Genomic DNA, 23,580 nt, shown 5'->3' with positions numbered 1-23,580 from the left:
GAAGTGTCAGTGAGTGTGTTTGGGTGAAGTGTGTCAGTGAGTGTGGTGCAGTGTGGTTGGGTGAAGTGTGTGAGTGAGTGTGTTTGGGTGAAGTGTGTCAGTGAGTGTGGAGCAGTGTGTTTGGGTGAGGTGTGTCAGTGAGTGTGTTTGGGTGAAGTGTGTCAGTGAGTGTGGTGCAGTGTGTTTGGGTGAAGTGTATCAGTGAGTGTGGTGCAGTGTGTTTGGGTGAAGTGTGTGAGTGAGTGTGGTGCAGTGTGTTTGGGTGAAGTGTGTGAGTGAGTGTGGTGCAGTGTGTTTGGGTGAAGTGTGTGAGTGAGTGTGGTGCAGTGTGTTTGGGTGAAGTGTGTGAGTGAGTGTGGTGCAGTGTGTTTGGGTGAAGTGTGTCAGTGAGTGTGGTGCAGTGTGTTTGGGTGAAGTGTGTGAGTGAGTGTGGTGCAGTGTGTTTGGGTGAAGTGTATCAGTGAGTGTGGTGCAGTGTGTTTGGGTGAAGTGTGTGAGTGAGTGTGGTGCAGTGTGTTTGGGTGAAGTGTATCAGTGAGTGTGGTGCAGTGTGTTTGGGTGAAGTGTGTGAGTGAGTGTGGTGCAGTGTGTTTGGGTGAAGTGTGTGAGTGAGTGTGGTGCAGTGTGTTTGGGTGAAGTGTATCAGTGAGTGTGGTGCAGTGTGTTTGGGTGAAGTGTGTCAGTGAGTGTGGTGCAGTGTGTTTGGGTGAAGTGTGTCAGTGAGTGTGGTGCAGTGTGTTTGGTTGAAGTGTGTCAGTGAGTGTGGTGCAGTGTGTTTGGGTGAAGTGTGTCAGTGAGTGTGTTTGGGTGAAGTGTGTCAGTGAGTGTGGAGCAGTGTGTTCGGGTGAAGTGTGTGAGTGAGTGTGTTTGGGTGAAGTGTGTGAGTGAGTGTGGTGCAGTGTGTTTGGGTGAAGTGTGTCAGTGAGTGTGTTTGGGTGAAGTGTGTCAGTGAGTGTGGTGCAGTGTGTTTGGGTGAAGTGTGTCAGTGAGTGTGGAGCAGTGTGTTTGGGTGAAGTGTGTCAGTGAGTGTGGTGCAGTGTGTTTGGGTGAAGTGTGTCAGTGAGTGTGGTACAGTGTGTTTGGGTGAAGTGTGTCAGTGAGTGTGTTTGGGTGAAGTGTGTCAGTGAGTGTGGTGCAGTGTGTTTGGGTGAAGTGTGTCAGTCAGTGTGGAGCAGTGTGTTTGGGTGAAGTGTGTCAGTGAGTGTGGTGCAGTGTGTTTGGGTGAAGTGTGTCAGTGAGTGTGTTTGGGTGAAGTGTGTCACCGAGTGTGTTTGGGTGAAGTGTGTCAGTGAGTGTGGTGCAGTGTGTTTGGGTGAAGTGTGTCAGTGAGTGTGTTTGGGTGAAGTGTGTCAGTGAGTGTGGTGCAGTGTGTTTGGGTGAAGTGTGTCAGTGAGTGTGGTACAGTGTGTTTGGGTGAAGTGTGTCAGTGAGTGTGTTTGGGTGAAGTGTGTCAGTGAGTGTGGTGCAGTGTGTTTGGGTGAAGTGTGTCAGTGAGTGTGGTGCAGTGTGTTTGGGTGAAGTGTGTCAGTGAGTGTGGTGCAGTGTGTTTGGGTGAAGTGTGTCAGTGAGTGTGTTTGGGTGAAGTGTGTCAGTGAGTGTGGTGCAGTGTGTCAGTGAGTGTGGTGCAGTGTGTTTGGGTGAAGTGTGCCAGTGAGTGTGGTGCAGTGTGTTTGGGTGAAGTGTGTCAGTGAGTGTGTTTGGGTGAAGTGTGTCAGTGAGTGTGGTGCAGTGTGTTTGGGTGAAGTGTGTCAGTGAGTGTGGAGCAGTGTGTTTGGGTGAAGTGTGTCAGTGAGTGTGGTACAATGTGTTTGGGTGAAGTGTGTCAGTGAGTGTGGTGCAGTGTGTTTGGTTGAAGTGTGTCAGTGAGTGTGTTTGGGTGAAGTGTGTCAGTGAGTGTGGAGCAGTGTGTTTGGGTGAAGTGTATCAGTGAGTGTGGTGCAGTGTGTTTGGGTGAAGTGTGTCAGTGAGTGTGGTGCAGTGTGTTTGGGTGAAGTGTGTCAGTGAGTGTGGTGCAGTGTGTTTGGGTGAAGTGTGTCAGTGAGTGTGGAGCAGTGTGTTTGGGTGGAGTGTGTCAGTGAGTGTGGTGCAGTGTGTTTGGGTGAAGTGTGTCAGTGAGTGTGGTGCAGTGTGTTTGGTTGAAGTGTGTCAGTGAGTGTGTTTGGGTGAAGTGTGTCAGTGAGTGTGTTTGGGTGAAGTGTGTCAGTGAGTGTGTTTGGGTGAAGTGTGTCAGTGAGTGTGGTGCAGTGTGTTTGGGTGAAGTGTGTCACTGAGTGTGGAGCAGTGTGTTTGGGTGAAGTGTGTCAGTGAGTGTGGTACAATGTGTTTGGGTGAAGTGTGTCAGTGAGTGTGGTGCAGTGTGTTTGGTTGAAGTGTGTCAGTGAGTGTGTTTGGGTGAAGTGTGTCAGTGAGTGTGGAGCAGTGTGTTTGGGTGAAGTGTGTCAATGAGTGTGGTGCAGTGTGTTTGGGTGAAGTGTGTCAGTGAGTGTGGTGCAGTGTGTTTGGGTGAAGTGTGTCAGTGAGTGTGGTGCAGTGTGTTTGGGTGAAGTGTGTCAGTGAGTGTGGAGCAGTGTGTTTGGGTGGAGTGTGTCAGTGAGTGTGGTGCAGTGTGTTTGGGTGAAGTGTGTCAGTGAGTGTGGTGCAGTGTGTTTGGTTGAAGTGTGTCAGTGAGTGTGTTTGGGTGAAGTGTGTCAGTGAGTGTGTTTGGGTGAAGTGTGTCAGTGAGTGTGTTTGGGTGGAGTGTGTCAGTGAGTGTGGTGCAGTGTGTTTGGGTGAAGTGTGTCAGTGAGTGTGGTGCAGTGTGTTTGGTTGAAGTGTGTCAGTGAGTGTGGTGCAGTGTGTTTGGTTGAAGTGTGTCAGTGAGTGTGTTTGGGTGAAGTGTGTCAGTGAGTGTGTTTGGGTGAAGTGTGTCAGTAAGTGTGTTTGGGTGAAGTGTGTCAGTGAGTGTGTTTGGGTGAAGTGTGTCAGTGAGTGTGGTGCAGTGTGTTTGGGTGAAGTGTGTCACTGAGTGTGGTGCAGTGTGTTTGGGTGAAGTGTGTCAGTGAGTGTGGTACAGTGTGATTGGTTGAAGCGTGGTGCAGTGTGTTTGGGTGAAGTGTGTCAGTGAGTGTGGTGCAGTGTGTTTGGGTGAAGTGTGTCACTGAGTGTGGTGCAGTGTGTTTGGGTGAAGTGTGTCAGTGAGTGTGGTGCAGTGTGTTTGGGTGAAGTGTGTCAGTGAGTGTGGTACAGTGTGATTGGTTGAAGCGTGGTGCAGTGTGTTTGGGTGAAGTGTGTCAGTGAGTGTGGTGCAGTGTGTTTGGGTGAAGTAAGAACATAGGAACATAAGAAATAGGAGCAGGAGTAGGCTATACGACCCCTCGAGCCTGCTCCATTATTTAATACGACCATGGCTGATCCGATCATGGACTCGGGTCCACTTTCCTGCCCACTCCCCATAACCCCTTAATCCCTTATCGTTAAGAAGCTGTCTATCTCTGTCTTAAATATATTCAATGTCCCAGATTCCACAGCTCCCTGAGGCAGCGAATTCCAATAGATTTACAACCCTCTGAGAGAAGAAATTCCTCCTCATCTCAGTTTTAAATGGGCGGCCCCTTATTCTAAGATCATGCCCATAGTTCTAGTCTCCCCTATCAGTGGAAACATCCTCTCTGCATCCACCTTGTCAAGCCCCCTCATAATCTTATACGTCTCGATAAGATCACCTCTCATTCTTCTGAATTCCAATGAGTAGAGGCCCAACCTACTCAACCTTTCCTCATAAGTCAACCCCCTCATCTCCGGAATTAACCCAGTGAACCTTCTCTGAACTGCCTCCAAAGCAAGTATATCCTTTCTTAAATATGGAAGCCAAAACTGTATGCAGTATTTCAGGTGTGGCCTCACCAATACCCTGAATCACTGCAGCAAGACTACCCTGTTTTATACTCCATCCCCTTTGTAATAAAGGCCAATAATAACTTGCTCTTTGATTTTTTTTCTGCCAAAGTGCATGACCTCACACTTTCCAACATTATATTCCATCTGCCAAATTTTTGCCCACTCACTTAACCTGTCTATGTCCTTTTGCAGATGTTTTGTGTCCTCCTCACACATTGCTTTTCCTCCATCTTTGTATCGTCTGCTAACTTGGTTATGTTATACTCGGTCCCTTCTTCCAAGTCGTTAATATAGATTGTAAATAGTTGGGGTCACAGCACTGATCTCTGCGGCACCCCACTAGTTACTGATTGCCAACCTGAGAATGAACCATTTATCCTGACTCTCTGTTTTCTGTTAGTTAGCCAATCCTCTATCCATGCTAATATATTACCCCCAACCCCGTGAACTGCTATCTTGTGCTGTAATCTTTTATGTGGCACCTTGTCAAATGCCTTCTGGAAGTCCAAATACACCACATTCATTGGTTCCCCTTTATCCACCCTGTTCATTACACCCTCAAAGAATTCCAGCAAATTTGTCAAACATGACCTCCCCTTCATAAATCCATGCTGACTCTGCCTGACCGAATTTTGCTTTTCCAAGTGTCCTGCTACTGCTTCTTTAATAATGGACTCCAACATTTTCCCAACCACAGATGTTAGGCTAACTGGTCTATAGTTTCCTGCTTTTTGTCTGCCTCCTTTTTTAAATAGGGGCATTACATTTGCAGTTTTCCAATCTGCTAGGACCTCCCCAGAATCCAGAGAATTTTGGTAAATTACAACCAATGCATCCACTATTCCTGCCGCTACTTCTCTTAAGACTCTAGGATGCAAGCCATCAGGTCCAAGGGATTTATCTGCCTTTAGTCCCATTATCTTACTGAGTACCACCTCCTTAGTGATTGTGATTGTGTTAAGTTCCTCCCCCCCTGTAGCCCCTTGACTATCCACTGTTGGGGTATTGTTAGTGTCCTCTACCGTAAAGACTGATACAAAATATTTGTTCAGAGTTTCTGCCATCTCCATGTTCCCCATTACTAATTCCCCAGTCTCGTCCTCTAAGGGACCAACATTTACTTTAGCCACTCTTTTCCTTTTTATATACCTATCGAAACTCTTGCTATCTGTTTTTATATTCCGTGCTTGTTTACTTTCATAGTCTATCTTTCCTTTCTTAATTATTTTTTTAGTCATTCTTTGCTGGCTTTTAAATGCTTCCCAATCTTCTGACCTCCCACTAGTTTTGGCCACTTTGCATACCCTTGTTTTTAAATTGGATACCGTCCTTTATTTCTTGCGAAGTGACTGGCATGTAGGGAAATCCTCAGGTCGAGTGTGCCGCACCCTGTCCGAGCAATAAGAACATAAGAAATAGGAGCAGGAGTAGGCCATACGGCCCTCGAGCCTGCTCCGCTATTTAATACGATCATGGCTGATCTGATCATGGACTCAGCTCCACTTCCCTGCCCGCTCCCCATAACCCCTTATTCCCTTATCGGTTAAGAAACTCCCTATCTCTGTCTTAAATTTATTCAATGACCCAGCTTCCACAGCTCTCTGAGGCAGCGAATTCCACAGATTTACAACCCTCTGAGAGAAGAAATTCCTCCTCATCTCAGTTTTAAATGGGCGGCCCCTTATTCTAAGATCATGCCCTCTAGTTCTAGTCTCCCCCATCAGTGGAAACATCCTCTCTGCATCCACCTTGTTGAGCCCCCTCATAATCTTATAGGTTTCAATAAGATCACCTCTCATTCTTCTGAATTCCAACCTACTCAACCTTTCCTCATAAGTCAACCCCCTCATCTCCGGAATCAACCGAGTGAACCTTCTCTGAACTGCCTCCAAAGCAAGTATATCCTTTTGTAAATATGGAAACCAAAACTGAAAGCCAGGTGTGGCCTCATCAGACCTGGGTTTCACACAGCGAGCCAGAGGCTGACTGGACCTTGGGGAAAGTGGGCGAAGGGGAAGGCACAATGGTGAAAGTTGTACCCTGTCCACTTGACCTATGTGAAGTAGCAGTGGTCAGTTATAGGTCACTGATCCCTGTGCCCCATTCTGTCTGAGTGATGGCATTCAGCACGGTTGCTGCAAGCTGGCATCTCCAAACTGAAGAATGATAATGGGGGGGTGGATTAATCGTGCAGTGGGAGGTTTAATCGTGCTCTGGGGGGGTTTAATCGTACAGTGGGGGGGTTTAATTGTGCACTGGGGGTGTTTAATCATACAGTGGGGGGTTTAATCGTACAGTGGGGGGTTTAATCGTACAGTGGGGGGTTTTCTCGTACAGTGGGGGGTTTTCTCGTACATTGGGGGGTTTAATCGTACAGTGGGGGTGTTTAATCGTACAGTGGGGGGGGCGGTTAATCGTACAGTGGGGGAGTTTAATCGTGTAGTGGGGGGTTTAATTGTGCAGTGGAGTGTTTAATCGTGCAGCGGGGGGGTTTAATCGTGCAGTGGGGGGTTTAATCGTGCAGTGGGGGGTTTAATCGTACAGTGGGGGGTTTAATCGTACAGTGGGGGGTTTAATCGTGCAGTGGGGGGGTTTAATCGTGCAGTGGGAGGTTTAATCGTGCAGTGGGGGATTTAATCGTGCAGTGGGAGGTTTAATCGTGCAGTGGGGGGTTTAATCGTACAGTGGGAGGTTTAATCGTGCAGTGGGGGGTTTAATCGTGCAGTGGGAGGTTTAATCGTGCAGTGGGGGGTTTAATCGTACAGTGGGGGGTTTAATCGTACAGTGGGGGGTTTAATCGTACAGTGGGGGGTTTAATCGTACAGTGGGGGATTTAATCGTGCAGTGGGAGGTTTAATCGTGCAGTGGGGGGTTTAATCGTGCAGTGGGAGGTTTAATCGTGCAGTGGGGGGTTTAATCGTGCAGTGGGAGGTTTAATCGTGCAGTGGGGGGGTTTAATCGTGCAGTGGGGGATTTAATCGTGAGGTGGGGGGTTTAATCGTGCAGTGGGGGGTTTAATCGTGCAGTGGGGGGTTTAATCGTGCAGTGGGGGATTTAATCGTGCAGTGCGGGGTTTAATCGTGCAGTGGGAGGTTTAATCGTGCAGTGAGGGGTTTAATCGTGCAGTGGGAGGTTTAATCGTGCAGTGGGGTGTTTAATCGTGCAGTGGGGGGTTTAATCGTGCAGTGGGGGGCTTTAATCGTGCAGTGCGGTGTTTAATCGTGCAGTGGGGGGTTTAATCGTGCAGTGGGGGGGTTTAATCATGCAGTGGGGGGGTTTAATCGTGCAGTGGGGGGTTTAATCGTGCAGTGGGGGGTTTAATCGTGCAGTGGGGGGCTTTAATCGTGCAGTGGGGGGGTTTAATCGTGCAGTGGGGGGTTTAATTGTACAGTGAGGGGTTTAATCGTGCAGTGGGGGGTTTAATCGTGCAGTGGGGAGTTTAATCGTGCAGTGGGGGGTTTAATCGTGCAGTGGGGGGTTTAATCGTGCAGTGGGAGGTTTAATCGTGCAGTGGGAGGTTTAATCGTGCAGAGGGGGGTTTAATCGTGCAGCGGGGGGTTTAATCGTGCAGTGGGGGGGTTTAATCGTGCAGCGGGGGGTTTAATCGTGCAGCGGGGGGTTTAATCATGCAGTGGGAGGTTTAATCGTACAGTGGGAGGTTTAATCGTGCAGTGGGGGGTTTAATCGTGCAGTGGGGGGTTTAATCGTGCAGTGGGGGGTTTAATCGTGCAGTGGGAGGTTTAATCGTGCAGTGGGAGGTTTAATCGTGCAGAGGGGGGTTTAATCGTGCAGCGGGGGGTTTAATCGTGCAGCGGGGGGTTTAATCGTGCAGTGGGGGGTTTAATCGTGCAGTGGGAGGTTTAATCGTGCAGTGGGGGGTTTAATCGTGCAGCGGGGGGTTTAATCGTGCAGTGGGGGGTTTAATCGTACAGTGGGGGGTTTAATCGTGCAGTGGGAGGTTTAATCGTGCAGTGGGAGGTTTAATCGTGCAGTGGGAGGTTTAATCGTGCAGTGGGGGGTTTAATCGTACAGTGGGGGGTTTAATCGTGCAGTGGGAGGTTTAATCGTGCAGTGGGAGGTTTAATCGTGCAGTGGGGGGTTTAATCGTGCAGTGGGAGGATTAATCGTGCAGTGGGGGGTTTAATCGTGCAGTGGGGGGTTTAATCGTGCAGTGGGGGCGGAGATGTTGAGCTCTGTGACTGGAGTTGGGTTGCCCTCTGCGATTCTGCCGTTGTTGGGAGGGACTGTATTTGAACTCTTTGATTGTATTTCAATCTGGAAGGCTTTGCTGGTTCTCAGCTTTCTATTTATAATCGCAGGAACCCAGTGAACTCTCATTCCTTTCACACTTGGCCCTGATATTCAGAGAGGGAATGTTTATCTGTATTGGTTGTTGGACCATAGCGCCTCTGTCTTCCCACGAGCTACCCGTCTCTCTGACTGCTCCGTGCGAGGCGAGCTACCTGTCTCTCTGACTGCTCCGTGCGAGGCGAGCTACCCGTCTCTCTGACTGCTCCGTGCGAGGCGAGCTACCCGTCTCTCTGACTGCTCCGTGCGAGGCGAGCTCCATTTCCTTGAAGAAAACATTCACTATCTTGGAGTTTTTTTGCCTCGATCGCGTCCCCTTCCCCCACCTCCGGGCCGCAGTAAGCAAAGACGCGTTGGATTTATTCAGTGCCTTACCACAGCTCTCAAGGGTCTCAAACTCTTGCACTTCTAATGCCTTAACCTGCAGGGTGCCGGCGCTCTGGTTGTGGAGCAAGTGCGCCGGCCATTCGCTGCACAGCAAGATACCACAAAGTAGCAACAAATTGAGTGACACATGGCTCTACATTTCATGATCTTGATCCCAGGAGCTCATTCTGGGATCTTGTGGAAACTAGACCCCCTAAATCAGACATGGGATGACCCTGATTGTCCCAGCATCGGTCCAGTGGACAGGGCTCAGGCCTGAGCACCAAGGCTGACCTCTCTGCCCCCTCCCCTGAAGCCCAGAGTTGCTGAGGCCCAGTGTTGTGCCCCTGGGATAAGGACAAGAAAATGAAAGAAGGACCCGTTGCTGCGGGATGTGTTAGGGTCCGATCGGGGCTTGTACCTGTCCTCTTTCTTGCTCTCTATCTTGCTGATGACTCGCTAAGTTTATTCATTGAATAACTGAGCACACAGACCACAAAGGAGCCAGCGTCCATCCGGCTGATCCGAGACAGCGTAGCTTAGGGTGCCAAGGCTGCCCTCAGTGCCCCTTGGTTACCGTGACAGCGCCAGATCCTCGGCACTGCACACTGACCCCGATGGACAGAGCGCGCGGCCGGGAGTGAGGGCAGATTGGCTGGGCTGCGGGGTTTCCCGCAAGGATGGGCTGAGGAGCAGTATGTTGGGCATGTGATCGGTGCCCGTGGGACCCTCACCCACCTTCAGGAGTGGAGTGTGGTGAGGGCGAGAGCATAGGGATGAGGGGCGGGGGGGGGGGGGGGTCAGGGGGAGGGGCGGGGGGGCGAGGGCAGGGAGGGCAAGGGCAGGGGAGGGGCTGGGGGCGAGGGCCGGGGTTGGGGGGCAAGGGCAGGGTGGGGCAAGTGCAGGGGGAGGGTCGGGAGGCGAGGGGAGGGGGGTGCGAGGGCTGGATGGGGGCAAGGGCAAGGGCAAGGGAGGCGAGGGCAGAATCAGAGAGGAGAGGAAGTTGTTGTGATGTTTTCACACCTGCAGTACAGCAGGAGCGGTGAACAGAGAGGGCACCTCCATAATCAGGGTGGAGGTCTCTGCTTTATCAGTGCAGACACTTTATCTTATCAAACAAAGAAAGCACTTACATTTCTACAGAGCATTTCATGACCTCAAAACGTCCCAAAGCGCTTTATAGGCAGTGAAATATTTTTGGAGTGTGGTCACTGTTGTAATATAGGAAACGCAGCAGCCACTTTGCGCATAGCAAGCTCCCACAAACAGCAGTGTGATAAATGGACAGGTACACTAGATTGAACCCGGGTTGTCCTGTGAGGAGAGATTAACCAGATTGGGCCAATACTCTCTGGAGTTTAGAAGAATGAGAGGTGATCTCATTGAAACATACTACATTCTGAGGTGTTTGACAGGGTGGATGCTTCAGAGGCTGTTTTCCCCGGGCTGGAGAGTCTCGAACCAGGGGTCACAGTCTCAGGATAAGGGGTCGGCCATTTAAGACAGAGAGGAGGTGGAATTTCTTCACTCAGAGGGTGGTGAATCTTTGGAATTCTCTACCTCAGGGAGCTGTGGAGGCTCAGTCGCTGAGTATACTGATGAGCGAGGCTGATAGACTTTTGGACTCCAGGGGAATCGAGGGAAATGGGGATAAGGCGGTAAAGTGGAGTTGAGGATAAAGATCAGCCATGATCTTATTGAATGGCCTAGTCCTGCTCCTAATTCTTATGTTCTTCATCTGTTTTAGTGATGTTGGTTGAGAGATAAATATTGGTACCAGGACACTGGGGAGAACTCCCTTGATCTTTTTTGAATAGCGCTGTGGGATCTTTTATAAGAGAGCTGACGTCTGAAAGGGCAGACGGGGCCTCAGTTTAACATCTTATCCAAAAGACGGCCCCTCCAGTGCGGCGCTCCCTCAGTACTGCCCCTCTGACAGTGCAGCGCTCCCTTAGTACTGCCCCTCCGACAGTGCGGCGCTCCCTCAGTACTGCCCCTCCGACAGTGCGGCGCTCCCTCAGTACTGCCCCTCTGACAGTGCGGTGCTCCCTCAGTACTGCCCCTCTGACAGTGCAGCGCTCCCTCAGTACTGCCCCTCCGACAGTGCGGCGCTCCCTCAGTACTGCCCCTCCGACAGTGCGGCGCTCCCTCAGTAGTGCCCCTCCGACAGTGCGGCGCTCCCTCAGTACTGCCCCTCTGACAGTGCGGCACTCCCTTAGTACTGCCCCTCCGACAGTGCGGCACTCCCTCAGTACTGCCCCTCCGACAGTGCGGCACTCCCTCAGTACTGCTCCTCCGACAGTGCGGGGCTCCCTCAGTACTGCCCCTCCGACAGTGCGGCGCTCCCTCAGTACTGCCCCTCCGACAGTGCGGCGCTCCCTCAGTACTGCCCCTCCGACAGTGCGGCTCTCCCTCAGTACTGCCCCTCCGACAGTGCGGCACTCCCTCAGTACTGCCCCTCCGACAGTGCGGCGCCCCCTCAGTACTGCCCCTCCGACAGTGCGACGCTCCCTCAGTACTGCCCCTCCGACAGTGCGGCGCTCCCTCAGTACTGCCCCTCCGACAGTGCGGCGCTCCCTCAGTACTGCCCCTCCGACAGTGCGGCGCTCCCTCAGTACTGCCCCTCCGACAGTGCGGCGCTCCCTCAGTACTGCCCCTCCGACAGTGCGGCACTCCCTCAGTACTGCCCCTCCGACAGTGCGGCGCCCCCTCAGTACTGCCCCTCCGACAGTGCGACGCTCCCTCAGTACTGCCTCTCCGACAGTGCAGCGCTCCCTCAGTACTGCCCCTCCAACAGTGCGGCGCTGCCTCAGTACTGCCGCTCCGACAGTGCAGCGCTCCCTCAGTACTGCCCCTCCGACAGTGCGGCGCTCCCTCAGTACTGCCCCTCCGACAGTGCAGCGCTCCCTCAGTACTGCCGCTCCGACAGTGCGGTGCTCCCTCAGTACTGCCCCTCCGACAGTGCAGCGCTCCCTCAGTACTGCACTGGAGTTCTCAAACTCGCGTCTGGAATTTGTGTTGGGGCTCAGAGGGCACATCTTGAGACAAACTGAAGAGGAAGATCCCATGTTCCATCCGTGGTCTGTTGTGGAGCTGGTTGATTGTAACTCGAGTTATCACAGAGAGCGAGCAGATGCCCTCAGTGCCCCTGGGCTCGGCAGGGAGAATTGGGCCAGTGTTCCTGCTGCTGATTATAAATCAGCGACAGTGGAATGCGCTGCCTGAAAGGGCGGTGGAATTAAATTCAATAATAACTTTTAAAAGGGACTTGGATAAATACTTGAAGGGAAACACGTGCAGGGCTCTGGGGAAAGAGCGAGGGAGGACGACTCTTTCACAGAGCCGGTACAGGCACAATGGGCCGAATGGCCTCCTGTGCTGTATCATTCTATGACTTCTGCTGGAAAGGTAGGATGTGCTGCACCCCATGCCCAAATGGCCCCCTCACGCTCACTGCCTTGATGCCTACACTTGGGCAGGTATGGCATAGCTGCCCGCTGCGAGCAGTGGGAGGGTTTACAATTCCTCCTGAGACAGGGTGCGGGCCAATCTCGCATTTCCTGCCGATCTTCCCAGTCCATTAACCGCTGCTGCTTTGAAGTTCTGTTGTTGGGAAGTAATCAATTGCTGTCACGCGCAAATCCTCCGCCCGAGAGCATTTAGTGACTGGAGAGGCTTTAGTTGGAGACTGGATGCGAGGTTTTGATGCTGGATTGGAGAGGAGCCCTGAAAGTTAGAAGCCTGCGAGATCGATCGATGTTTGTTGGGTAAGCCTGTCAAGTACCCAGATATATTGGAGGTCTTGTTCATGACATTTAACAGGCATTGTCCCATCCATTGGCTGTGGAGCGAGGGGTGGTCCTGGTGAAAGGGTGCAGGAGACAGCAACAGCAGCTCACATCTCACCGTCTTTCCGTTATTGGGAGGGAGGGTCATTTTGCTTCTGGTTTTAGTTGATGTGAATCTTGTAATGATGCTGGTACTGGCAGATGGGTGTTAGTATTTTTCATAACTTGGGACCAGTCCAATGGAGTGCACCAGTCCCCGTGCACTGGTCTCCCCCGAATCACGCACCCCGCCCCCAAGTCCAGCCTTCCTCACCCTCCGAGTCCAACACTCTCTCCTCTCTCTCCCCTCCCCCCCACCCCCGGGACCAGCTCTCTCCCCCCTCCCCCCCCACCCCCGGGACCAGCTCTCTCCCCCCTCACCCCCCTCCGCCCACTCCCCCCCGGGTCCAGCTCTTTCTCTCCCCCCCACTACCCCCCCCCCTTCTCCCCGGGTCCGGCTCTCTCTCTCTTCCCCCACTACCCTCCTCCCCGAGTCCAGCTCGTTCTTCAGCCCCGGGTCCAGCTCTCTCTCCCCCACCCCCCCCGCCCCCGGTTCCAGCTTTCTCTCTCCCCTCCGGGTCCAGCTCTCTGTCTCCCCCCCCGGGTCCAGCGGTCCAGCTCTCCCCACCCCCCCCCACCCCCGGGTCCAGCTCTCTTCCCCCCACCCCTGGGTCCAGCTCTCTCCCCCCCCCCCCCCCCCCCCCCGGGTCCAGCTCTCTCTCTCCCCCCCGGGTCCAGCTCTCTTCCCCCCCCGGTCCAGTTCTCTCCCCGCCCCCGGGTCCAGCTCTCTTTCCCCCCCCCCCCCCCCCCCCGGTCCAGTTCTCTCCCCGCCCCCGGGTCCAGCTCTCTCTCTCCCCCCCCCGGCTCCAGCTCTCTCCCCCCTGCCCCCTCCCCGGGTCCAGCACTCTTGCTGAATTCAGGGTGGTACAAAACCAAATGATTGACCATGCCTGATTGGCTGATTTCAGTGCTGGTGAAGATGCTTCAACAAACCTCAATGTCATCAAAACTCATCCCGGCCTTCCTGGTCCTGCGGGATCTCCAGCAGCTGCACTGACAAAAGCACATCTGGAAAAGCACATCTGGAAAAGCACATCTGGATGGTATCTGATCAACTAGTATCCAGGGTCAGATTGGCCCAGCACCTCTCATTCAAGCCCCACTCCAGAGACTTCAGAACATAATCCAGGCCAACTCTCCCAGTGCAGTACTGAGGGAGTGCTGCAGTGTCGGAGGGGCAGTACTGAGGGAGTGCTGCAGTGTCGGAGGGGCAGTACTGAGGGAGTGCTGCAGTGTCGGAGGGGCAGTACTGAGGGAGTGCTGCACTGTCGGAGGGGCAGTACTGCTTTACTGCCTCTGCTTTCCGTCCATTCAGCAACATTCAGGACAATTTGATCCAATAATGTTTACCAGCTGATAAAGTCTCTGTGCTGTCACCAGCATCTGGAGTGTAACTCTCACTCTCCCTGTGGCACTGATCCCACCCAGCACACACTCACCCAGCACCCAGCACTCTGCACCCAGCACCCATTCACCCAGCACACATTCACCCTGCACCCATTCACCCTGCACCCAGCACCCATTCACCCTGCACCCATTCACTCTACACCCTGCACCCAGCACCCATTCAACCAGCACCCTTCACCCAGCACCCATTCACCAGCTCGGAATAGCAGTTCACCTCCTCAATACTGCAGCCCGGTATATTTCTGGTGGGTTACAGTCAATGAGTTGATTACCTAAAGCCAATTTAAAAATGTATTGATTCAAAGTACAGAAGTCAAATAAGCAAACTCCCAGCATCCAACACAATCACACATCGCTCTGTGACCGGTGCATAGCTGCTCATTTATCGCCTTCAAAAAATACCTTCATTAAAGTGTCAGATCAAATGACCAGCTTTCCGACCCAATTCTCTTCTGTACCTCCTGAGGGTGGGGCTTGGGCACATTGCTGGGACAGTGTAGAGGGAGCGTTACTCTGTATCTAACCAGAGCTGAACATGCCCTGGGAGTGTTTGATGGGACAGTGTAGAGGGAGCTTCACTCTGTATCTAACCCGTGCTGTACCTGCCCTGGGAGTGTTTGATGGGACAGTGTAGAGGGAGCGTTATTCTGTATCTAACCCATGCTGTACCTGCCCTGGGAGTGTTTGATGGGACAGTGTAGAGGGAGCGTTACTCTGTATCTCACCCCATGCTGTACCTGCCCTGGGAGTGTTTGATGGGACAGTGTAGAGGGAGCTTTACTCTGTATCTAACCCCGTGCTGTACCTGCCCTGGGAGTGTTTGATGGGACAGTGTAGAGGGAGCTTCACTCTGTATCTAACCTGTGCTGTACCTGCCCCTGGGAGTGTTTGATGGGGCAGTGCAGAGGGAGCTTTACTCTGTATCTAACCCCGTGCTGTACCTGCCCTGGGAGTGTTTGATGGGACAGTGTAGAGGGAGCTTTACTCTGTATCTAACCCCGTGCTGTACCTGCCCTGGGAGTGTTTGATGGGACAGTGTAGAGGGAGCTTCACTCTGTATCTAACCTGTGCTGTACCTGCCCTGAGAGTGTTTGATGGGGACAGTGTAGAGAGGGCTTTATACATCTCAATGAGGTCTCCTCTCAACCGCCTCTATTCCAATGGGAACAAACCTAGCCTATCCAATCTGTCCTCATAGCTAAGATTCTCCATTCCAGGCAACATCCTAGCACATTCCCTTTGCACCCTCTGTCATCGAACGACAGTATGCAGACGACGCTTGCATCTGCGCACACTCGGAGGCCAAAGTCCAAGCCATCGTCAACACCTTCACCGAGGCGTACGAGAGCGTGGGCCTTACACTAAACATCCATAAGACAAAGGTCCTCCACCAACCTGACCCCGTCACACAGCACTGCCCCCCCCCGGTCATCAAAATCCACGGCACGGCCTTGGACAACGTGGACCATTTTCCATACTTCGGGAGCCTACTGTCAACAAGGGCAGACATCAACGATGAGGTCCAACACCGCCTTCAGTGCGCCAGTGCAGCCTTTGGTTGCCTGAGGAAAAGAGTGCTTAAAGACTAGGACCACAGACCCGGCTTAAAGCTCATGGTCTGCAGAGCAGTGGTGATACCCGCCCTCGTATATGGCTCAGAGACATGGACTATGTACAGCAGACACCTCAAAACACTGCAGAAATACCACCAACGCTGCCGCTGCAAGTTCCTACAAATCCATTGGCAGCACAGACGCACCAGCATCACTGTCCTCGCTCAGGCCAACATCCCCAGCATCGAAGCACTGACCACACTCGATCAGCTCCGCTGGACGGGCCACATCGCCCGAATGCCTGACACGACACTCCCAAAACATGCGGTCTACTCGGAGCTCTGACACGGCAAGGGAGCCCCAGGTGGGGCAGAGGAAACGCTTCAAACACACCCTCAAAGCCTGCTTGAAAAAATGTAACATCCCCACTGACAGCTGGGAATCCCTGGCCCAACACTGCCCAATGTGGGGGAAAAGCATCCGGGAAGGGCGCTGAACACCTCGAGTCTCTTCACCGAGAGCAAGCTGAAGCCAAGCGTCGACAGCGGAAGGAGCACGCGGCAACCCAGGCCCCCCCACCCACCCGTCCCTCCAACCACCGCCTACCCCACCTGCATTGGACTCTTCAGTCACCTGAAAACTCATCTTTAGAGTGGAAGCAAGTCATGCTCAACTCCGAGGGAATGTCGATGATGATGATTGTTACAAAAGCGAAACACTGCGGATGCTTGAAATCTGACACAAAAACAGAAAATGCTGGAAATACTCAGCGGGTCAGGCAGCGTCTGTGGAGAGAGGAACAGAGTTAACGTTTCAGGTCGATGACCCTTCGTCAGAATTGAATTATTGTTTTTTAAGTATCATGGGTCTGGGAAAAGGAACAAAAGAAAAACTGCGAATAAAACTTGCTTTTTCCGGCTTTCCAAGACCTGTACAGTGTTCGAAACACAGTCAGCACCACTCGGTCTCAATGCTGCCTCGTGTATTTAACATTCTGGTGTGAATCTGAAAAGAATGGGATATAAATCTGTTTTGAAGTGTTTGTAGTTGCAGTATGTGGGCTGGTATGTAACCAGCCACAAGCCCCGATTAACACATCCACGAGTGAGCTGTGCTCAGGCCCTGCCTCTTCCTGCTGTTCCCTTGCTGACGTCGTGTGTTTGGATGGCCCTTTATGTTGGTACCTGTAGAATACTGACGCCGATTTTACCCGACACACGGTAGAAAGCAGCATTGCTGCTGTGATGATCACAGGCGATCTACACAGCCAGTTAGAGAACCTTCCTACCAGTACGCTGGGTCAACACTGACACACATTGCCTTGGCACTTATTTCTACAGAGCGAATAGGGTTGTGCGCTGCGTGATTTCAGGCGGGATTGACAATAGGTTTTGACTGGATTGGGAGCGATTGGCAAAAAACAGAAATGGAAAATAATTACATTCATCATTGGTGCTAGCTGGGACCCACTCCCTGACACCAGGAGAATCACACAGTTTTGGAGAGTCCTCCCCCTGATCATGATGAGGCTCCTCCCCTGATCAATTAATCAGGCTCCTCCCCCTCACCTCCCTCCCGCCTCTCCCTCACCTCCCTCCCTCACCTTCCCTCACCTCCTCCCTTCACCTCCCTCCCTCACCTCACCTTCCCTTACCTCCTCCCCTCACCTCCCTCCCTCACCTTACCTCCCCTCCCCCCGCCTCCCTCCCTCACTTCCTTCCCTTACCTCCTCCCTTCACCTCCCTCCCTCACCTCCCCTCGCTTCCCTCCCTCACCTTCCCTCGCCCCTCTCCCTCACCTCCCCTTGTCCCCTCATTGTGTGCCTGTCTATCTCACACTGATTCCGTATGCTTGTCTGTAAGTGTGCTTCACTGAGACAAGTTAATAAAGAGGTGACGAGGAAATAACCTGACAAATGTACAAGTCAGCAAAAGGGACAGAAAAGGTAAATTTGGAACCGGAACTTTCAACTGAAGTTCGTCAGTGGTGTGAAGGTCAGACTGGGGACCAGGGAGTTCCTCACGCAGGGAATGGGATTCTGATTGGGGGAATGGGGACAACATGCCTGGAATCATCTAAGGAACAATGGGATGATCTGATGGAGCTGACTCATTTATATCTAACGGTGATGCTTGGTGGAACAGGTTTTTTGCTCATTGAGAGCGACTGCCTCACAGTCAATCTTCTGATCAAACTCTTTGTTTTGTAGGTTTATAAATCATGTCCAACCCAACATGGCTTCTGCCCAAGGACCCTGATGACTCAGGGCATGTGCCCGCCAGAGTGGAGACCATGACTTCAATCGCCACTCCCAGCATCTCCGTGTCCACTCAACAAACCCCAAAGAAATTTGCACCCGTAGTGGCCCCAAAACCCAAGTTCAACCCCTATCGACAGAACGGCCAGCCGTTGGGACTGGTGGGGACTGAAGGTACGTTCACACAATCAAACCTCATTCTCTTCAGTATGTACAGCACAGCGCCTTGGTGCTGGTGTAAGGCAGGTGTAAGGTTCTTTATTCATCCTTGGAACAGGCATCGCTGGCAAAGCCCAGTATTTATTGCCCATGTGTGTCTCTCTGTCTCTGTCACGCTCTCTCTCTCTCGCTCTCTCTGTCTCTCTCACTCACTCTCTGTCACTCTCTCTCTCTGTCTCTCTATCTCTCTCTATCGCTCCCTGTCGCTCGCTCTCTCACTCTCTCTCTCTCTCGCTCGCTCTCTCTTTGTCTCTTGCTCTCTCTGTCGTTCTCTCTCTCTGTCTTTCTTGCTCTCTCTGTCTCTCCCGCTCTCTCTGTCTCTCTCACTCTCTCTATCTCTCTCGCTCTCTCTCTCTGTCACTCTCTCTCTCTGTCACTCTCTCTGTCACTCTCTGTCTCTCTCTCTCTCTCTCTCTCTCTCTCGCTCTCTCTCTGTCGCTCTCTCTCGCCCTCTCTCGCTTGCTCTCTCACTATCTCTGTGTCAGTAACCCTGTTTCTCCTTATTTATGTGTGTGTGTGTGTAACTCTATCTAACTGTGTGTGTCTTTTTCTTGTCTCTGTCTCTCTTAATGTTTCACTGTATGTCTGTCTATCTTTATCTGTTTTTAGCTCTGTCTCTCTTGTCTCTCTGTCTCAGTCTGTGCTTTCTGTCTCATTGTTTCTCCATCCATCTCTCTCTCTCTCTCTCTCGCTTTGTCTCCCTTGTTCTGTGCCTGTCCCTGTCACTCTCACTCATTCATTTGCTCCCTCTCATTTACACTCTCTTTCTCTCTATCCCCTCTTTCTTTCTCTCTTGCTCCCTCCCTCCCTCTCTCTCTCTCTTGCTCGGTCAGTGTCACAGTGTCCTCGGACACAGTTTGAGTGTAGGCACCTGATTAATATTGGACAATATCACTACCCAGTAATGACTCTGACCTCCATTGTTGCATGTGTTATGGTTTAATAATAATAACATATTTTACCAAATATACAAGTTAACAAAATATGAGTTGTTCCATTGCACGTACAGCCTGGGTTGTGGGGTATTTCTGTGCACAGCCAGGGTTGTGGGGTATTTCTGTGCACAACCTGGGCTGTGGGGTATTTCTGTGCACAACCTGGGCTGTGGGGTATTTCTGTGCACAGCCTGGGTTGTGGGGTATTTCTGTGCACAACCTGGGCTGTGGGGTATTTCTGTGCACAACCTGGGCTGTGGGGTATTTCTGTGCACAGCCTGGGTTGTGGGGTATTTCTGTGCACAACCTGGGCTGTGGGGTATTTCTGTGCACAGCCTGGGTTGTGGGGTATTTCTGTGCACAACCTGGGCTGTGGGGTATTTCTGTGCACAGCCAGGGTTGTGGGGTATTTCTGTGCACAACCTGGGCTGTGGGGTATTTCTGTGCACAGCCTGGGTTGTGGGGTATTTCTGTGCACAACCTGGGTTGTGGGGTATTTCTGTGCACAACCTGGGCTGTGGGGTATTTCTGTGCACAGCCTGGGTTGTGGGGTATTTCTGTGCACAACCTGGGCTGTGGGGTATTTCTGTGCACAGCCAGGGTTGTGGGGTATTTCTGTGCACAACCTGGGCTGTGGGGTATTTCTGTGCACAGCCTGGGTTGTGGGGTATTTCTGTGCACAGCCTGGGTTGTGGGGTATTTCTGTGCACAACCTGGGCTGTGGGGTATTTCTGTGCACAGCCTGGGCTGTGGGGTATTTCTGTGCACAGCCTGGGTTGTGGGGTATTTCTGTGCACAGCCTGGGCTGTGGGGTATTTCTGTGCACAGCCTGGGTTGTGGGGTATTTCTGTGCACAGCCTGGGTTGTGGGGTATTTCTGTGCACAGCATGGGTTGTGGGGTATTTCTGTGCACAGCCAGGGTTGTGGGGTATTTCTGTGCGCATGTGTAAGAATTGTTAGCTGCCAGTGAAGGCAGTGCGACTGGAAGCTTGAAACCCGGTTTTACTTTGTGTTCTGCACTGAATGAAATCCGCCTGCTCAGACCGCTTGATTTCAGACTACGGTGATCTGCTGAATGTGCCACAGTTCCGCTCCTAACACAGGCTGTGTTATGTATGTAAACATTGCCAATGTGTAAGACTCGCCACCAGGGGGGCGCACCTGTGGGTGACCCAAAGGTCACCTGCACACTCTAGGCAAGCAGGTATAAAAGGCAGTCTACCATGCTGCTTCCTCACTCTGGAGTTACATTAAAGAGACCAAGGTCACAACAGTTTGAGCTTACAATATACAGTCTTGTGGAGTTATTCTGAACATAACAATTGGCGACGAGTAACGGATCCCAAACTTTCACGTGGTTATGGCTGCCATTGGTATTCTTGAGAGATTTGTTGAGGGTGATGATTGGGAAGCCTTCGTTGAGCGTCTTGACCAGTACTTCGTGGCCAACGAGCTGTATAAGGAAGAAACCGCGGTCAAGTGCAGGGCGATTCTCCTCACCGTTTGCGGGTCCATGAAATATGGCCCCATCAAAAATCTGCTAGCACCGACGAAACTAACGGAGAATACATATGAAGAGCTATGCACACTGGTTCGGGAACAGCTCAAGCCGAAGGAGAGCATGTTGATGGCCAGGTATCGCTTTTATATGCACCATCGCTCCGAGGGCCAGGACGTGGCGAGCTATGTCGCCAACATAAGACGCCTTGCGGGACCGTGAGTATTTGCTGGATTTTTGGGGGAAGTGTTGCGGGACTTTTTCGTGCTTGGAATCGGCCACGAGGTCAATCTTCGCAAACTGCTGTCTGCCGAATCCCTCGATCTGAGCAAGGCCATCAAGATAGCCGAGACTTTCATGTCCACGAATGATAACACTAAACAGATATCATTGCAGCATCGAAGCTCACCAACGAGTACTGTGCATAAAATAATGCCTTCAGCAGGCAGAGCTGTACATGGCAGGGCCTACACGCCCGCAGAGGCCAGACCTAGGATGACTCAGAGTCCGCCGTGGGGCGTGAATGTGAATCCATTAACACCATGTTGGCGCTGCGGGGGTAATCATCACGCCCATCAATGTCGATTCAAGCACTACGTGTGCAAGGGCTGTGGAACAATGGGGCACCTCCAGCGAATGTGCAAACCTGCTGCGACTCACCACGTGGCAGAGTCGGCAGAAGATGACCGATCCGGCACGGATCACGCTGAACGAGTACGAGGGGCAACTCAACCCGAGGCTGAAGCGGAAGTGTATGGGGTACACACCTTCACCACCAAAAGCCCTCCTCCGACAATGTTAAAAGTCAAATTAAACGGCATTCCAGTTTCCATGGAATTGGACACAGGGGCCAGTCAGTCAATTATCAGAAGGTTTTTGAGAAACTGTGGGGCAACAAGGCACAAAGGCCATAACTAAGCCTGATCCACACCAAGCTGCGCACTTACACCAAAGAGCTGATACCAGTCATTGGCACTGCAGCAGTGAAGGTATCGTACAACGGAGCTGTGCATGATTGACCACTATGGATTGTACCAGGCGATGGCCCAACGCTGTTCGGCAGAAGCTGGCTAGAAAAGATCTGATGGAACTGGGACGACATCAAAGCGCTGTCTTTGGAGGATGATGCCTCGTGCGCCCAAGTGCTAAACAAATTCCCATCGTTATTCGAGCCAGGCATCGGCAACTTCACAGGCGCCAAAGTGCAGATCTATCTAGTCCCTGATGCACAACCCGTTCATCACAAGGGCCGAGCATGATGCGAGAGAAAGTTGAGATCGAGCTGGACAGACTTCAATGAGAGGGGATCATATCGCCAGTCGAGTTCAACGAGTGGGCCAGTCCAATTGTTCCAGTGTTGAAAAGCGATGGGACGGTCAGAATCTGCGGGGACTACAAGGTAACGATCAACCGAGTCTCGTTACAGGACCAATACCCACTACCCAAAGCGGATGACCTGTTCACAACGCTAGCAGGGGGGAAGTCGTTCGCCAAGCTGGATCTACCCTCTGCTTACATGACACAGGAGCTGGCTGAACCTTCGAAAAAATTGACATGCATCAACACACACACAGGACGGTTCATATACCACAGATGCTCCTTTGGGATTCGCTCGGCTGTGGCCATCTTCCAGAGGAACATGGAGAGTCTGCTGAAATCGGTTCCGCGCACCGTGGTGTTTCAAGACGATATCTTGATCACTGGCTGCAACATCACTGAATACTTGCTCTACCTGGAAGAGGTTCGAAAGCGACTGGACAGAGTGAGACTCAGGCTGAAACGCTCCAAGTGCGTTTTCCTGGCGCCAGAGGTCAAATTTTTGGGGAGAAAGATTGCGGCGGAGGGCATCAGACCCACGGACTCCAAGACGGAGGCCATCAAGAATGCACCCAGACCACAGAATGTGACGGAGCTGCCTTTGTTCCTGGAACTCCTCAACTATTTTGGTAACTTTCTACCGGGGTTGAGCACTTTGCTGGAGTCTTTGCATTTATTGCTATGCAAGGGTGACGATTGGGTTTGGGGTAAATCTCAAGAGGCAGCCTTTAACAAGGCCAGAAACCTGCTATGTTGTCACAAGTCACTTGTATTGAATGACCCGTGTAAATGTTTAGTACTAGCTTGTGATGCATCTTCGTACGGGGTCGATTGTGTGTTACAGCAAACCAATGTGTCAGGCAAACTGGAACCGGTTGCATATGCATCCAGAAGTTTATCTAAAGCTGAAAGAGCCGACAGTATGGTTGAGAAATAAGCATTAGAATGCGTATACGAGGTTAAGAAAATGCACCAATACCTATTTGGACTCCGGTTCGAGCTCGAAACCAACCACAAGCTGCTCATTTCACTGCTCTCGGAAAGCAAAAGTATTAACACCAACGCTTCGTCCCACATCCAAAGGTGGGCACTAACATTATCTGCGTATGACTATGTAATCCTCTAGAGACCCACCACACACCAGGCATTGAGAACTGTGCTGATGCCCTCAGTCGGCTACCATTGCCCACCACCGGAGTGGAAATGGCGCAACCCACAGACTTGCTTCTTGTAATGAATACTTTTGAGAGCGAGGGGTCACCTGTCACGGCTCGCCAGATCAGAACCTGGACCAGCCAGGACCCTGTGCTATCACTAGTAAAAAGCTGTGTCCTCAATGGGAGCTGGTCGGCGGTTCCCGGGGAAATGCAAGATGAAATAAAGCTGTTCCACCGACGCAAAATGAAACGTCCATCCATTCGGACTGTCACCTATGGAGCAATCATGTAGTTTTGCCAAAAAAAGGCAGGGAAACGTTTATACGCGACCTTCACAGTACCCACCCAGGCGTAGTCATGATGAAGGCTATCGCCAGGTCGCACATTTGGTGGCCCGGCATTGACTCGGAATTGGAGTCATGCGTACATCAATGTAACACTTGCTCACAGTTGAGCAATGCACCAAGGGAGGCCCCACTGAGTCTGATCATGGCCCTCCAAACCGTGGAGGGTCCATGTAGATTTTGCTGGCCCCTTTCTAGGAAGGATGTTCCTAGTAGCAGTGGACGCTTACTCTAAATGGATTGAATGTACAATAATGTCATCATGTACATCCACTGCCACCATTGAAAGCCTCCGGGCCATGTTTACCACCCATGGTTTACCCGACGTCCTTGTTAGTGACAATGGACCATGTTTCACCAGCTCGGAAGTCAACGAGTTCATGACCCGCAATGGCATCAAGCATGTCAGGTCTGCCCCATTTAAGCCCAAATCCAATGGTCAAGCAGAACGGGCAG

At 52.0% G+C, this 23,580-nt stretch overlaps 1 protein-coding gene across 6 annotated transcripts in view; it reads left to right on the top strand.

Moving 5' to 3' along the window:
• The window catches only part of lpp (LIM domain containing preferred translocation partner in lipoma), a 487,813-nt gene that overhangs the window by 206,568 nt on the left and 257,665 nt on the right, over positions 1-23,580 (top strand). For all 6 annotated transcript variants that reach the window (XM_070883830.1, XM_070883835.1, XM_070883832.1 and 3 more), the window contains one exon: positions 17,607-17,828. In XM_070883830.1, coding sequence (XP_070739931.1) covers positions 17,618-17,828 — 211 coding nt within the window. In that variant the 5' untranslated portion in view covers positions 17,607-17,617. The remainder of the gene's footprint in view (positions 1-17,606; positions 17,829-23,580) is intronic.

The sequence above is a fragment of the Pristiophorus japonicus genome, chromosome 6 (genome assembly GCF_044704955.1).
Source record: "Pristiophorus japonicus isolate sPriJap1 chromosome 6, sPriJap1.hap1, whole genome shotgun sequence".
NCBI classification, from domain to species: domain Eukaryota; kingdom Metazoa; phylum Chordata; class Chondrichthyes; family Pristiophoridae; genus Pristiophorus; species Pristiophorus japonicus.
Note: the sequence above shows the minus strand (reverse complement) of the source record. Positions and strands in the feature narration are given on the sequence as shown.